Source organism: Narcine bancroftii, chromosome 5 (genome assembly GCF_036971445.1).
Source record: "Narcine bancroftii isolate sNarBan1 chromosome 5, sNarBan1.hap1, whole genome shotgun sequence".
Lineage (NCBI taxonomy): Eukaryota > Metazoa > Chordata > Chondrichthyes > Torpediniformes > Narcinidae > Narcine > Narcine bancroftii.
In genome coordinates, this window is record NC_091473.1 from 167,446,392 (window position 1) to 167,464,003 (window position 17,612).

The 17,612-nt window shown below is 37.3% G+C and overlaps 1 protein-coding gene across 5 annotated transcripts in view; it reads left to right on the plus strand.

Moving 5' to 3' along the window:
- The window catches only part of LOC138764156 (protein TASOR-like), an 86,326-nt gene that overhangs the window by 51,116 nt on the left and 17,598 nt on the right, over positions 1-17,612 (plus strand). For 4 of the 5 annotated variants that reach the window (XR_011358006.1, XM_069939644.1, XM_069939648.1 and 1 more), the window contains exons 14-20: positions 2,418-3,140; positions 6,777-7,282; positions 11,249-11,384; positions 11,965-13,010; positions 14,663-14,788; positions 15,585-15,744; positions 16,262-16,370. Coding sequence is in view for 4 of the 5 variants with exons in the window: in XM_069939644.1 (XP_069795745.1) it covers positions 2,418-3,140; positions 6,777-7,282; positions 11,249-11,384; positions 11,965-13,010; positions 14,663-14,788; positions 15,585-15,744; positions 16,262-16,370 (2,806 nt within the window). In the remaining variant the exon portion in view is untranslated. The remainder of the gene's footprint in view (positions 1-2,417; positions 3,141-6,776; positions 7,283-11,248; positions 11,385-11,964; positions 13,011-14,662; positions 14,789-15,584; positions 15,745-16,261; positions 16,371-17,612) is intronic. The other variant, XM_069939647.1, reaches the window with a different exon arrangement.

The following is a 17,612-nucleotide window of genomic DNA, read 5'->3' on the forward strand; positions in this document are numbered from 1 at the left end:
GTCTATGGAGGTAGAAGAGCTGGGGGAGATCCTAAATGGGTATTTTGCACCTGTATTTACTCAGGATACTGGCACAGAGTCTAAGGAAGGGATGCAAACAAGCAGTAAAGTCATATAGTAAGAGGAGAAAGTGCTTGCTGTCTGAAAGTGAATAAAAGTGGATAATTCCCAAGGACTGATGAGATATTCCATCAGTCTTCGAGGGAGCCTCGTGTAGAAATTCTAGGGGGGGCCCTGCAGATGTATTTAATCACAGGTGAGTTGTTGGCAGATTGGAGGGTAGTTCTTATTGTTCTAATGCTTTAAAAAGCTCCAAAAATAACCTCAGAAATTGGGCTGGTGAGCCTGATGTCAGTAAGTCTTTGGAAGGTGTTCCAAGGGTTTGGATGTACAAGTATTTGGATGGTCAGGGACTTAATTTGGGATGGTCACCATGGTAGGTTGTGTGGTTGTTGTCTTCATAAACTTCATTAAGGCCTTTGACAAGGTCCCACATGGGAGGTTAGTAAGGAAGGTTCAGTCGTTCAGTGTTTTATGGTGAGGTAGTAAACTGGATTTGACATTGACTTTATGAGAGAAGCAGAGAATAGTAGTGGATGATTGACTCTCTGACTGAAGACCTGTGATTAGTGGTATGCCTCAAGGGTCATTACTGTGTCCATTGTTGTTTGTCATCAAGGTCATTGATATAGATGAGAATGTGGTAAATGGATCAGCAAATTTGTAGATGTCACAAGGAATGGAGGCATGGTAGACACCAAAGAAGGCTCGCAGAGGGGCCTGGACTGGCTGCAAAATGGCAGATGGAATTTAATGCAGACAAGTGTGAGGTGATGCATTTTGGAAGGACAAAAAAAAGTAGGAAATAGGAAATGGTAAATGGTAGAGCACTGAGGAGTGCGAGAGAACAGAGGGATCCTGCAAGTGCTGTCTCAGGTAGATAGAACTGTAAAGAGAGCTTTTGGCACATTGGCCTTCATAAATCAAAATTGAGTATTGTGTGCAGTTTTAGTCACCTAACTACAGGAAAGATGTCAATAAAATTGAAAGAAAGCAAAGAAGATTTACTAGGATGTTGCCAGGACTTGAGGAACTGAGTTACAGGGAAAGGTTAAACAGGTTAGGACATTATTCCATGGATGAATGAGGGGAGATTTGATAGAGGTATACAAATTATGATGGGTATAGATAGAGTAAATGCAAGTAGGCTTTTTCCACTGAGGTTAGGTGAGATACAAACAAGAGAATATAGTTTAGGAGTGAAAGGTGAGGGGGAGCATTCGGGGAATTTCTTCACACAGAGTGATGGGAGTATGGAACAATCTGCCAGCTGAAGTGGTGAATGTGGGTTAAATTTTAACATTTAAGAAAAATTTGGTCCGGTACATGGAAGGGAAGGATATGGAATGAGTGCAGATTAATGAGACTAGGCAAAATAGTTTGGCACAGTCTAGAAGGGGCACGAAAGGCCTTTTTTCTGTGCTGTAATGTTCTATGGGTATTTCCAGTATTATTTTATTTCAAACTTTGGTCTTTACTGAAAAAATATTTTTCCAGTGTGTTGTAAGGATATGGGGTTAAGAATCAGACGAAGGTCCAGGTACAAAGCATGTTTATTTTGGGGATGCAAATGGGGCAACAGGGTCGAAATGCTAAATGAAACTATATATACACATACACACTATGCAAGAGCTAAGTATACACTTCAGATAACGAGGGAAAACCGACAGAAACTGGGGAAAATGCTTAAGTACATGCAATCAACAATCAGGATCAAGGTGATACTACGTGCCCCCACCCCTTGACCAGTATGGACATGACTCTAGCTACCTAACCTCGGGACTCAACCGAACTCAATTCAAAAGGTGATACTTATGTGCCATGAGGGACCAAAAGAGGCAGAACAAAGGGGCAACATGGTCCTTTATAGTTCTGCAGCCGGTATTGGGGAGCCAATCACTCGGGGCAGGCTGGGCCCCGTTAGCTGCTGTGGCCAATGGCTCGAAGCCAAGTACAGGGGCTCAACAGGGATCAGCATAGGTGATTCACCTGGGCCAGTTGGATAAAGGTCATGGCTGAGTCCAGGCAGGCTGTCTGGACTCCAGCTCCTGTAATTTAGGTGTGCCAATCGCAAGGGTCATCTTGAAGGCTTGGGGTGAGTCTTGACCTTGATTGACATGCAATGTGTCCTCTGAATAGGAGTACAGCATTGCCACCATGTAAGGTTAGAGCAGGTACTGTGTGATGTATTTTTTAAAAATACAAGAAAAATTGTTTTGTAACTTGATCTCAAAAGATCATTTATATCAAATCTGTTTTTTTCACTGCTGATTTGTATTTTAGCCACTTTTAGTCTTGTTTGGTTTATTCTGTGAGTGTTTATTAATCTGGTGGTGCCTGATTGTGTTCTTTTGTAGAAGACATGAAGAGAAATACTAAACCTCTTCCAACTGTACACAATGACCCAGAGGCAATACCTCAGCTCTCAAAGATTATACCGGCACTGCACTACGCTCTGGAAAAAATTCGTAAAGAGCTGCCTTGCAGCTTAAAGCAAGCAACCATAGATGCAGCGTTTAAAAATAATGTAATCGATTACCTGAAGAATTCTCTGAGCAAAGAGGCTTTTGCTGAATTCATTATTCCCACTTATGAGGAGAAACGGTTCTCCTCTGTGTTCAGACAGAAGAGATCAAATGTACCAAGAATTATGCGCTCTTACTTTTTTTACCCTCACCGTTATCAATTTGATGTTTCTGAAGCTGGGGAGATGTTAAACCAGCATCAAGCATCTGATATGGAGGTACATGACCATCCTGAATATGTTGGAGGAGAACAGGCATTTGATGATCCTGTATCAGAAATTACCACACAGGAACCAGAGAATCCTCAAATAGAAAACATTGTATCTGACAGTAATTTCCTTATGCCTTCTGATAATTTGGCTGATTATGATCCTGATAAAATACAAGAACTTATTGACCTGATTTACAGCAGGAAAAGACTCGGTCCAGGAGAAGCTAGTTTAATGAATATTGAAAGGCTTGCACATTGTATATCTGACAAAGATGACCTTGGGTTGAAAAGAAAATTAGAATTTGTTTCCGAGCAGAGCCACAAACAAATGAAGATCACTGAAGGTAATTTTAAAAAAAAGCACTGCACGTTGTAAAATGATGATATTGTTAAACCTAGTGCTTTTTTGAGAATAGAATACTGGGTGTAATGATTATGAATTATTTTTTTTTAGCTTTTGGTCAGTTAGTTTGCATACAGCCTGAATGAAAATGGTCATCTCTAAAGATTTTATGAAATATCGTTTAATCATTTTAATTCCAATCATTTGCAGGGGTGAGGATAAAATTGCCCTAAGGAATACATATTTGTTGTGGTTTGATGGAGTATCAAACCAAAGGCCATATATAGTGATACGGGCAAAGTAAAAATGGCAGAAAATGTTCTAAATTACTTAGCAAGAATGGAACATTTAACAATAGAAAAAAAAAATTTTCATTCCTGAAATGTTAATTTTTTTTTTATTTACACAGATGCTGTTTGACTGAGTATTTCACAAGATTGGTTGATGATTGTGAGGTCCAAGCCCTTCACACTGTTTGGGTAATCTTGCTTTTTAGAGGCTGAAATTACTCCTTTATCTCTTTCTAAATAATACACTCTTTTTAGAGTGCATTTTCAGAAAGTGATAAAGGAGTAATTCTTCCATCTGAAAGCATTGATGGAACATTTTGTCCTTCCCTAATTTCTGTGTAAATTCTTTTTTTGAATATTTTATTTTTGATTTTCAAAACTCATATAAAATCAAACAATGCAATCTCTTACAGCACCAGTATGATGTACAGAGTCCATTTTTATCCCCTTCCCAACCCCCCCACCTTGCCCCAATACAACTGAGAATAAAGTCACATACTGCTGGGGTCAACAACCCCTACAAAAACCTAGGAAAAAAAAATAACCAAGGTGACCAAGTAACCAAAGATAAAGGAATAAAAAAAAACTAAAAGAGGAAGTTGTCTGTTCCATATCCCACTTCTTCTTTGATCCCAATCATTTCCCTGTTGGAACAGATGTTTCAGTACCCTTGTTCCAAAGGAGGATAGTCATATCTGCATACCAATATATTTCAGATAAGGTTGCCATACTCTAACAAATGTGTCATATTTCCTCCTTAAATTGTACATGTCACCACACATGGCCAGGGCCATAGATGGTCCCAATTTTTCCCTTAAAAAAAGATCTTGGTTGCAGATAGCAGAAGAATGTTCTATTACACAAATCATATTTGTCTCTCAACTGCTCGAATGACATGAGCTGTCCTTGCTTGTAACAATCCTCGATATACTCGATCCCTTTCTGGCACCAGGTGTCCAGAATCTTATTATCCAGAATGAGTATTAAGTTGTTCTGGGTCAAGGGCATTTTGAGAGACATCTCCACCTTCAGTCCAATATATTGATTTATTTTTTTCCATTTCTGAAGTACATGGTTTAGTAGAGGGTTATCTGTTTTCTTTGAAATTAATTTAGTGTCCCAATTGTATATAAACTCTCCTGCGAGCTTTTCACCTATTGAATGTAGTCCAGTTTATGCCCAGGAAAGGGGGGGGGGGCCCTTCCTCAAAGAGTGAGGCAATAAACCTCACCTGGGGCACCCAGTAATAATGGGTTCAAGGTGGGCCAGTAGAAGACAAAAATCAACCTATTCGCTGATGATGATATTTGACGGACACCGGGGTGGTGGTGGTGGTCGTTGGTCACGCTGAGGAACCAATCTACAATCCCAAATCAACATTTCCATGGAGATTCTAGCCACTTTACCATTCCACTGGAACCTTCTGACATATCTACTGAGCATCTTAAAGAAGCCTTGGGGCAACGGAATGGATAATGACTGAAATAGATATTGTAGCCTTGGCATCGTCTTCATTTTAACACAGTTAACTCTGTCCACCAAAGTTATGGGCAGAGTTCTACATCTATCGAGGTCCTCCTCAATCTTGGAGCAAAAGGAGATCATTTAGTTTTATAAGTTGCATAAATCCTGTCCTCTTTTATCCCCAGATATTTAATGGCTTCTTGCGGCCATTTGAATTTGACTTCCCTGTTGGTATTGTGTATAATCCCCCTTTGTCAAAGGCTTTGTCTCTCTTGTCCAAATTTGCTATATACCCTGAGACCTTTCTATAATCCTCCAGTGTGGTCCTCAGCGTAACCAACGACCACCCCCCCACCACCCCCCCCCCCCCGTGTCCGTCAAATATCATCATCAGCAAATAGGTTGATTTTTGTGTTCCACGGCCCACCTTGAACCCCTTTATGACTGGATCCTGCCGAACGGCTTCAGCCAGCAGCTCAATGGCAAGTGTGAACAACGCTTGGGACAATGGACAGCTCTGCCTACTGGTCCGACTCAATAGAAACATCTGCCAGTTTGTAATCATTTTAGCTTTGGTTTTATAGTAGTGTCCTAACCCAATTAATAAATGTTTGTCCAGGTCCAAGTTTCTTCAGTACCTTGAACAAAAAGTCCCACTCCAATTTGATCCACCCCTGACTGTGCCAGATGTACTATATTAAGCAATCTAGCTATGTTGTTTGCTAATTGCCTCTTCTACAAATCAGCTTGATGTAGATTCGTTAATTTAGGCAATATACTGCCAACCTTTTGCTACAATTTTGTAATCTGCATTCAATAACAAGATGGGTCTATAAGAGGAGGGATTCATTGAGTCCCTGTCTTTTTACGGGATCACTGATGATTGGTGTTGAGAAAGACTCTGGGAGGATATGCCACTCAGCCGCCTGATCCACCACCTTCATAAGAAGGGGCATTAAGAGGTCTTTGAACTCTTTATAAAATTCCATGGGGAAACCATCCTCCCCACAATGAGCTCCTCTCTAGGGAAAGGGACATTCATCTCCTCTCGATCTTCCTGATCCAAATTCGATAGTTCCATCTGTGTAAAATCTTTAATGTGGTTGTCTGATTAGCCAGTTTGCTGACTTCACAGCTACAATACAGACATTACAAAAGAACCAATGCTAAAAGAGTCATTGTCAAGAGATGTCAGACCTTTTCAAGTCCATTCCAAGCTTTGCTGATTTACTCCTGACTACAAACTCCTGGCCACCTAATGACAATATCTGAGAGTTATGACTCCTTTTCTCAATCCTGATAGTCCAGTCTGTTTTTTGAGAGCATTCCCTTTGTCATTTTGGGCTTTGCCACCAAATGAAAACAGCCTCTTAGTAACTACCTTGATAATCGTCGAACCTTATTCAATGAGATCACCACCAGAGATGGTGAATCGATCTAGTGATGGATAACCTTTCATGGCTTGAATCCTGTTCTTTGAATATCTCTTGCATTAAAGTGACTAAAGCAGACTACGTTCCTTGAATATTACAACACCGAAACGGATAATAATTAAACAAATAATAGTTTGATGCCTATTCTTTCCAGTCTCATGCGATTTGAAATGTACAATGATGTATCTGACTCAGGAGCTGCTGCCAATATTAGTAGATAAATTGGGCTTGGAGTACTGCTGTTGTGACTTGTGTACTTTCTGCTTGGCACTCCTAGTGTGCTGCTGGCTTTTTCATGTTTTGGAAATGAAACGGGTTTTCTGGTTTCTGTAGAAGGCTGGGTTTTCATTTGCCAGAATAGACACAGTTGTTGCTCAATTCATCAAGTGTAATTGAGTCAACCAATCCAAGATTCTACAGACTTCATTCTTTTTACTAATATCTTTTCAGGATCATTGCAAGAGAATGTATCAAAGTTATCTGATATAGTGCCTCAAATGATGAATGGACTTGTCTTTGGCGATACTGACTTAAGAACAGATCAAGCCACGACATTGGCTCCAGATACTCAAAAACTGGTTGGCCTCCTGTGTGAAGTACTTAAATCTTCCTCTTGTCAGAACACTGGAACAGACTTTCAGTTAAACCAGGAAGGAAAACCTAGCAGTGTTGACCTTCAACAAAATAATGTAGATTATTATTGGGATCAAAGTAATATTTCAGTTGAAGAGGCATCAAAACTGAATCAGCAAAGCATTGATGGACCCTTGCCGCAGAATGAAGCAACAAAAGAGGAACTTTCCCACAAAGAAACTATTCTTGGTGTTGAAGAAGAAACTCTTGGATTAGGTGACAAAGGCTCCAGTTTACCACATGATAATTACAGAATAAAAACAAATGATCAGCCTTCTGGAGAACATTGTTTGCAATCAGGCTCGAAGGCAGAGTATCCAGAGGTAAGGCTTGCTCTCTGTGCTTTATTGTGTGCTCCTTCCTTGCAAATTCCTGAATAACAGGCTGAGTAAAGAGTTGTAATTCATGTTAATAAATAGTAAATGTGGGAAATTTCACAAAGATGTGTTCAGAAATAAAATAGATGTTGGTCTTGTTTGGAAGTTAGAGGCCAGGTGAATTGGGTTAAAAAAAAAACAAATGTATTTCTGTAATTTATTGTTTTGACTTGCATAACTACCTCCACTTTTGGACAGACCCTAACATGGATCTATTGTTCTGAAATCACCAGTCTCTCTCTCTCTCTCTCTCTCTCTCTCTCTCTCTCTCTCTCTCTCTCTAGTATGCTGTATATGATGCAGTGAAGGGGAGGGCATTGACATGCAGAGGAACAGAGATCTTGGAATAATGGTTCATCGTTCTTTGAAAGTAGACAGAGTGGTAAAGAAGGCTTTACCACTGACCTTTATAAATCAAAGCATAGAATATAGGAGCTGGGAGGTGATGTTGAGACTGTTCAAGGTTTTGGTGAGGCCAAAGTTGTGTGCAGTTCTGGTCCCCAAATTATAGGAAGGATATCAATAAGGTAGAGGGGATCCAGAGAAGATTTGCCTGGATTACAGTATCTAGAATACAAAAAAAAGATTGAGTAGAATGGGTCTTTATTCATTGGAACATAGAAGTTGAGGGGGGATTTGATAGAGGCATTTAAAATTATGAGGGGGGTTAGAGAGAGTAGATGTGAATAGTCTCTTCCCCTTGAGAGTAGGTGAGATTGGAATGAGGGGTCATAAGTTGAGGGTTAGGGGGCAAAAATTTAGAAGTAATATGAGAGCGGGCTTCTTCACTCAGAGTGGTGGCTGAGTGGAATGACCTTCTGGAAGAGGTTGCAGCAGGGTCAATTTTGTCATTTAAGAGAAGGTTGGATAAATGCATGGAGGGTTGTGGACAGGGAGTAGGTAGGCATGACTAGAGGAGATTACTTAAATTGGTGTGGACTAGAAGGGCTGAGATGGCCTGCTTCCGTACTGTAATGGTCATATAGTTTTATATATATATATATATCTATCTATCTATCTATCTATATCTATATATATATATATATATAAAATAGATATATATATTATAGAGAGATATATATATATTTTATTTTTATATATATATATATATATATAATAGATAGATATATATAATATATATTTATAGCTGTGGTTCCAAGCAACATTTCTTCCATAGTTCTAACATTCTCTCAAATCTTTGAATATTCCAGAAATTTGGAAATAATTTTCCCATTATCTGGGCTATTGCTTGTGTAGCCATATACAGATTTATGTATTCCAGCTGCTTCCTATTGATTCATTATGGTGCATGGTCTTCCCTATGTAGAGGGAGGTTGGTGAGCTATAGGACAGAAGGCATAAACCTGATTCTTGGAATTGTAAATTTAATTCCTAAACTTAATATGCACCATTATGCATTTAAATCCCTTTTCTTTGCAAAATTTATGCATGCACCATAAGTTATTTTTATTAGAATATGGTTTTCATGCAGTAGATGACAAGCTTGCAAGATGTAAAGTAAAAACAATACAGAGTGAGACAAAATATTGATCATTGATTTTCTGGTAAACTCAAATGACAAAATATTAATTATCCACCAAATAGTTGATTTGAGAGGATTTCATCAGTAATAGTGAAGTTTTTTGAATATTTTTAATTTTTCCTTTACTTATATAGAACATTATTGCATATCTCATATAAATAGTATTTTAAAATTAGAGTCTCGTATGATTGCCAAAATCTCACCTCCCAACTGTTAACATAAAAAAAACTTTAAAAATTGTCCAGAAGAAAAGGGGTGTTTGAGCATGCCTTAATTAATCCACATCTTGATCTTCAGGAATTCAATGGTATTAACCCAACTATATTATTTAAACCTTTTGGGGGAAGTTAATTATATCCTTAAGCCAGTATGATTCAAATAAGATTGCCATATTTTAACAAACACATCATACTTCTTTCTAAGATTGTTATCTTTTCCAGGGGAGCACATTTTGCATTTCCATGTTACAGTGAGTAATAAGGGGTGGGGGGGGGGGGGGGGTGGGGAGTCAGACTTCCATTTAACAGCTATAGATTTCCTGGCTACTACTACTGCAATCCTCATGAACTAACTGTATTTGATATTTTGATAGGTTTGTGCCAATAGCCATAAGATTGCTCAATAAATACAAGTTGTGGTTCCAATAGAAAATCCACTTCTATAATTGTTGTCAAAATTCCTGCCAAGTCATACTTCTGTGCATAGCCAGGTTGAATGTATAAATGTTCCAATCTCTATACCACACCTAAAACACGAGTCTGGAATTTCAGATTTTAAACTGTGTAATTTTTGTGGGGTAAAGTATAATTGATGCATAAAATTGTATTGTACCAATCTGTATCTGACATTAATAAATGATGCCATATTATCAGAGCACAATTTTGACCAATATTGTTTTTGAATCCTTTTTCCCTGAGTCCATCTCCCACCTTTCCCTCAATTTGTGCAGGCCTGGTTTTGGGCTATTGCTCTGTGATAGGAAATACATCTTAGATTTAAATTTACTTGTGATCCCCTTTTGTAGAAGAGCCTCCAGGTCACTACACATTGGGAGGTCCTACACTATCTCTTAAAAAAGATTGAAGATAGCAGAAGAAAGTTCTATTTGACAAATCATATCTTTTTTTTAGCTGTTCAAATGACATAAATTGTCCTGGTTCAGAACAATACACTTGATCCCTTTATGATGCCAAGTGTCCAGGATTTTATTAATAGCAGTGAAGTTTACCGAAAGTACACCAGTATATATTTTCTGAAATTAATAGCTATGTTTATTTTTCATAGGGTCCGAGAGTGTTTTTGGTGTATCTCTTCTGAATTCAATGTTTCTAAATTACATTGTATTGGTAAATACAAGCTCATTTTCCCTCAAGCATTCAGTTCTCACAGACATCAGTCTGTTCCACCATTCCAACACTTGAACATATTTCTTTTGTATGTTTGATGGCCACACATTCTTTACACTTTCAAATCACATGCAACATCATGCACCGTTCCCATGTAGACTCCCATCAGCATGCCCTTGTAGCCTTGCAGCAATGATCAATCCAGCTTCCCTGACCTGTCACTTGTGTCTACACATCAATGGGCATCCAGCTGCCTTGTTATATAGCATGAGGTTCAACACAAAACACTGCCATGTCCACATTCAGGTCTGCCTTGTGAGACACTCCAAACCTCTTACCTGCAAAAATAAGTTTTACTCTTCTACTGGATAATTTCCTACTTTTAACTGCTTTTGGTTACTTTTAACTGCTTTTGATTACTTTTAACTCCTTTTGGTTACTTTTAACTCCTTTTGATTACTTTTAACTCCTTTTGATTACTTTTAACTCCTTTTGATTACTTTCAATATATGAAGCTGTATTGTACAAAAGCAAAGAAGACTTGAATGTGACCAAACAATTATCTTGGCTTTGTCTTTCAGAATGTAAATGCATGAGTATGGCCTGAGATTATTAACAGGTTAATTGGCTCTTGTAAATTGTCCCTTGGGAGATTTGGGAGGTTGTTGATGGACATGTGGAAGTGGATAGGTAACAGGAAAATAACTGGAGGAAGAGAACTGTTGGAATGCCCAGAGTTGGATTTGAGGCAGTGAACCAAATGGCTTTCTATATTGTGAGGAAAAGTAAAAAATATGCCTCCATCAACCTTGGACAGTTTACCTGACCCATGCTAATAAATTGATAAGTTTTCATTACCACAACACTCAAGACTTTATTCTGTTTTATTTTCTTCAAATTTTGCAAAGAAAAGGGATTTAAATGCTTGGGTATAATTTGAGAATATCTGAGAGAAGCTTAAAGAAGACATCAGTTTTTATTTACATTGCTGAATTTGTCAATCTCTTTTCTGTTGTTGAGCAGAGCATGGAAAATATAAACAGTCCTGAAGGATGTAGTCCTTGTACAAATACCTCCCATGACCAGCTATACAGCAAAAGGATAACTACCTCTGATTGTACCATTGGTGAGATCAATTGGAAACTTATTCCCATAACTGGTAAGATAATAATATTTGAATAAAAAGGTTATATATAGTGATTATAAAATTGATTGATCACCTTCATCCATTAGGTTTGTGAAATTATTATTTTTTAAATCAGATATCATAGATTTCCAAACTTTATATGTGAATCTTCTCATTTTATAAAAACTTTTTTTCTTTACATCACCAGGCCTGGACCATTGTGATAATAATTAAATTATCTTGAATCCCAATAATAAAAATTAATTTTATAAGTCATATACTAGAATGCATTATTTGAAGTTGTTTTGAATTAATAAAAAAGTTAATGTTTCTTATTAGAATTGCTAATAGGTCTTTTAAAATGGACTACAGCAAAGATTTTGAGCAGTTGGTAAGGTACTTGTGTGTTGTAAGATTTCATAGTTAAATAATTAACATATCCTCATATCACTTAATGGGCCATCAGTTTGCTAAAGTCATTTTTTTTACATTTTTGCTCCGCACTTTTGGTTTTATGGTTTAATAACCAGTGATGAGTACCAAATCTCAAAAGTTAAGAGAACACCTATTTCAGGTTTATAGTGTGTACGATAATAGCTGTCTCCGTTTGTAGATATGAAATCACGGATTGAACAACTGTTCTATTTGCCACCAGAGGATTCATGCCCTGATGATCCACGCGTTATAAATCGGAAGTCCAACATTAATCATTATCAGCCATCTTCAGATTCTGATATTGGAGTAGGTGGCATTTTAAAGGAATATTCCAAGGATTTCCATCATTCCGTTGCAACTTATGGGACCAATGGCCATCTATTTGATCTAAAAGATGATCCAGCTTCAGCAATTGAAAATGCTGTTAAACTAGAGTACAACAAATTCTCAGACAAACTTAAGCAATTACTTAAGAGGGAGAAAGTTCAATATAGCTCTGACAACAAAAGACTGATGTTTTCTGCGGCACAGAAGGTTTCGATGCTTTCCAAATATTCAAATACTCAATTACAACCTGTCCCTGTCCAAAGTTATATAAGACATTTGCGCAAAAGAATGAACTCAATAATTTCTGACTCATGTTCAGATGTGTCTTGCACAAATTTCCATCCATGTCCATCATCACCATCGCCAGAATTAGCTCATGGGGCACAAAGAAAGATTGCAGTCTGCAGTGAAGTTGTACAGCCAATCACAGATTCAAAGCGAAAAGCCTGTGTGTCCATCACGGAAGAATCCAACCAGTGCATCAAAATGTATGAAGAACCGATTCTCTGCGAAAATACTAGGTGGTCTGAAAAGATTCCAGAAAGTGACACCCCACTTGCTGAGAATATTGAGCAGTTGCAACGAACGCCTCAACAAAATAATTTTACCTTTGGTTTGGTTACTGATTCAAATTCTACAGTTACAGTAGGAGAAGATGCATGCTTGATACTGGATCAAACTCCGAGCTTTGAGAGTCAGCAGGAAACAAGCCCATTGAAAGAATTCAGTGGTATTGGAGGACTTCCTGAACCACAGCCATGTCTAACCAACTTAATTCAAAAATTAAACCCAGAAGTATTTTGCAATCTAGTTGAAATTATCAAGGATGTTCAGAAGAACACAGTGAAATTTTACATTTATGAAGCAGAAAAAACCTCGGTGTGTGCAGAAATAAAGGTATGGTGAAACAAGTAATACCTTCTGTAATTTGTATTTCATGTATGCACAGAATTAACTAAATGTTGACCATCTTAAATGTTTTGGGTTGTATGTGTTTTATTAGAAGAGTTTGTATATTTCTGGCATGGATATATTGAGTATAAGAGCTCTGACCATTCCCCTCCCCCCCTCCCAACCCCTGCCCCCACCGTCCAGAGTACTGCCTTCAGTTTTGTGCACATTTACTTGGGAGTAGATGACAACAACTTCATGAGTGAACTTTATGATGAGGAAGAGATGGTGCATGTTTCCTTGAATTGTCTTGAGTTGGCAATGGAAGGTTGATTACATATATGTTTAATTGGAATTTGACAAAGCTCAGCCATAAACTATATCTGTGGTGGAGGAGTCTGAGGTTGTTCCCTGTGATGCTCCTCTACATTAAAGGCTCTAAATTAATGTATAGTCAGTCCTAATAAATATGTCATTTTGTTTTACAGAAGAAAATGATGTTAACTGATATTTTAGGACCTTGCTTCATGTATTAACTTGAAATTTGAATGAAATCTAGAATTTGCAAGTTCAAAAGATGGGAAATATTACTATTTTCAGATCCCAAGAACTAAATGAGAGGCAACATTGTATCCCATTCTGTTCATTTGGCAGTGCTAATAACAAAAAAATCTTTGGGTAGGTTGCACTTGGAGTATTGTGTGCAGTTCTGGCCACCCTATTACTGGAAGGATTTTGGAAAAAGCGCAGAGATTTATCAGGGTGCTGCCTGGATTATAGGGTGTGAACTATGGAGAGAAGTTGGGAAAACGTGTTTTCTTCTCTAGTTTATAAATTTATGAGCCATGGATGAGGTAGGCAGAATCGTTTACCCAGAGTAAATCGTCAGATACTAGAGGATATCAGCTTAAAGGTTTGGTGGGGTGGGTGGTGTGCAGAGGTTAAGGGAAATGTGTGGGCAGTTTTTTTATGCACAGTGGGAGGTGCCAGGAACAGGCTGCCAGGGGTAGTAATGGAAACAGAGAAGATAGTAATGATAAGACACTACTGCATGCACATGATTATAGAGGGATATGTATCCTATGTAAGCAGCAGAATTTAAGTTTAATTTGGTTTCATGTTTGACACAGACATTGTTGGGTGAAGGGCCTGATCTGTTCTATGTTCTTTAAGTATCCAAGATTCTTTTAAGTAGAGTTGGGTGGGAGTTGTTGCAGAAACACTCCTGTTGGACTGAGTAATGTTTTATTATACTGATAGTTCTTGGATTTGATACTGTGTCTTTGACTTGTGAATATTACTCGTACATTTATCCTTTTTGGTTTCTTAAATTATCTCCTGTTTAAAAAAAATCTAACCGAAGTTGCAAGTTTTCAGTTTTTATGTGGATTGTTCTGCTTAATTTTACAAGTAATTGACATTTGTGTAGAAGTGTCAGAATTCCAGTGCACTAATGAAATCACCAATGGATGTTCATGAGTGATTGGCACATAAACATCCTTTTGCTGCTTTGAATGACCTCACTGAAATTGCCAGAAGGAGCAAAAAATAGATAGAGAGGAAAGGTCTCATTATAATTCTCTGTACAATTATTTTTAAATAGTATTCTGTGATGTCATACTATTGAAAATAACTTATTTTATTTCTGAATCACTTAGGAATACCTGACTGGATTGGGTAATAAAGAGTGTCATCCAAAGGAGTTTTTGAAAAGAAAAGCTAGTTCTGTGGATAAATTATTAATTATAATTCAGAATGAAGACATTGCACTTCATGTACAAAAGGTAAAAAAAATAAATCCATAATTAAAAACAGAAAATGCTATTGCCTGATCAAGCTAATTTCATGTCAGAGATCCTTTGTCTGAACTGGGAACGAATGACAGACAAATCAATTTTGAGAAGAGAATCTGAGTTAATGATACGCAGAAAAAAAGGATGGTCTTTGATAGCATGAGCACAAATGAGTTCATGGAAACTGATACGTCCATCTTTTATAGTATTTTGCAATTGATTAATTTTGATACTTCAAAGCTCACTGAAGTGCAGTGGTATTTAAATTTTAATCAATAATTTGAGAAAATATGTGTATGTGATACACAACTGTCAGATTCAAGTTTCAAATCATTTTGCTCCAGAAGCAATGTACTGTTGGCTTCTGAGGTTTTATTTATTGCTGGAAGTTGCCTGATATTCATAACTATTGTACTGCATGTTGATGCAAGTCGTAACAAAATTAGTTGATCTGCCTGCACTTCCTGTAAGGATTAAATGCTTTTAAATGTAATTAGCCAAAGGTACGTATTGTGTAGTCAGGAAAACATATGTTTGAGTGTAATTTTGTGAGATGGAGAAAGATTGACCATCGATACCATTAATATTTCATATGGGTGCTAAACTTAAATCCCAACCTGTCAAATAACAGAAGTTATATTTCCTTCCTGCAGGAATTTTCATTTTTGTCCTATTACCAATTAAGATCTAGTTTCCACAGACTGTATCACAAAATAAATTTTAGGTATTTACATTTGTATGAAAATGGAAGTATTTTGCTTGTTTTTGAAGTTTATTTTATTTACAGGTCCCATTCTTGACTTCATTAAAGAAGTTGTCTCGTGTCAGTTTTGCTGGAGTAGATAGCTTGGATGATGTACAGAATCATACGTACAATGAACTCTTTGTGTCTGGGGGTTTTGTGGTTTCAGATGAAACAGTTCTGAATCCTGAATGCATTACGGTTGGTAAGTTGTTTGCTACAGCTTGGGTTTGCTACATCGCCAGTCTCAATCACTTGTTTTCCATTTTAAATATTTGATTAGCCATTAGAACAAAACCAAATTAAATTGATAACAATAGGATTTTAAAATAATAATTAGGTTTTGCTTCCTTTTGTCAAATTTTACAAGCTCCGCTCTAAAACATAACTTTATTTAAAAATATTAACCCCAGATTTGAATTCTTTTGCTTTCCCACATTGGGAAATGTATCCATACAATAATATTTTACGAGGTTAAAAAAAAATGATTCATTGCTCTTTTTCTTCATTTCACCGACGTATTTGGGAATTGTAAAATGGTTGGGTCAAAGCCTTCAATTTTTTTAATTTTTGTACTTGAAAATATTAAAATCATAATATTAGGATGTTCCATCTTCTAAAGTCAAAGCAAATATTTTCATATGTTACATTTTTTGTTAAATCTCAAGTATTACATTGTAACACTTGTTCTTTATTAAGAATGTAAAAAAAATTCCTTCCAGAAAAGCTCCAGATATTTCTGGAGTTCCTGAAAGATTTGAGTACTCCTGAAAGCAAATGGGTCTGGAAGGTTCACTGCAAAATGCACAAGAAGTTAAAGGAGCTGGCAAGGTTAGTGGGTAACATCTTGGTTCTTTCTATTTAATAGTTTGTTTAAAAGCTATAATATGTTTCAAGTGCTGTTATGGACTATTATTGATATTGTCTCCTACTGTTTAAAATAATTAATATTCTTACACCAATTGTGCACTGTTAGAAATTGATCAGAATTTATCATGAGCATGTCACTAAATTTGTTGCTTTGCGGCAGTATCACAGTGCAAACCTTTTTTAAAAAAAAACACACTGTACAAAATAAAAATAGTGCAAGAAAAAATATCAAAATAAGGCAGTGTCTTCGGTTCTCTGTTCATTTGGGAATCTGATGGCAGAGAAGGTGTCCTTGTGCTGAATGTTCAGGCTCCTGTACCTTTTTCCTAGAGGTAGCAAAGTGAAGAGGGCATGGCCTGGGTGGTGAGGGTCCTTGAAGGATAGAGGCTGCTTTCTTAAGACACCGCCTCTTGTAGATGTCCCTGATGGAGTAAAGACTGGTGTACGTGATGTGGCAGACAGAATTAATAACCCTCTGGAGTTCTTTTTGTGCTGACCATTGCACCTCATTACCAGATAGTGATGCAACCAGCCGGAATGCTCTCCACAGCCCATCTGTTTAAGTTTTCAAGAGGTTTCTCAAACTCCTCACAAATCACCTTCGTGATTGTGTTGACGTGGGGGCTCCAGGACAGATCCTTGGAGATGTTGACACCCAGGAATTTGAACTTCTTGACCCTCTCCATTACTGGCTCCTTGATGAGGACAGGGTTGTGTCCTCCTGAAGTCCACAATAATTTCCTTTATTTTGCTAACATTGTTGTTGTGACACCACACAACCAGCTGATCTATCTGAAAGTGATAGCCAGTGGTTTAGGCTTCTAGGATGACATCCACACCTGTATGATCTCATAATCTCCAGAGGCAGTTGAAATTATCTGCCTAGGTCTCTCTGAGCTTTGAAGCCTGCATTACCTCTTAGAATACAAATAACATGGGGCTTACTCGGTCGGCCTCCATCAAAAATTAGTGTGCAAGAATTCCACTTTGGGATCTCTCCAGGGTATTATGTAAGAACCCTACTCTTTAATTTCTAATGGCTAGGGTTTTTATAAATGTTCAAAAAGCAGTATATTATTGAAGCCTTTGACTTCGAAATTGTGTTCCCAGTTGAGGCTTCAAATCCCTTTTAGAATTGTAACTAAAAAAAATTCTAAAAGTTTTTCAACTCGAATGAAATTTCTATTATACAATTTTAATTAA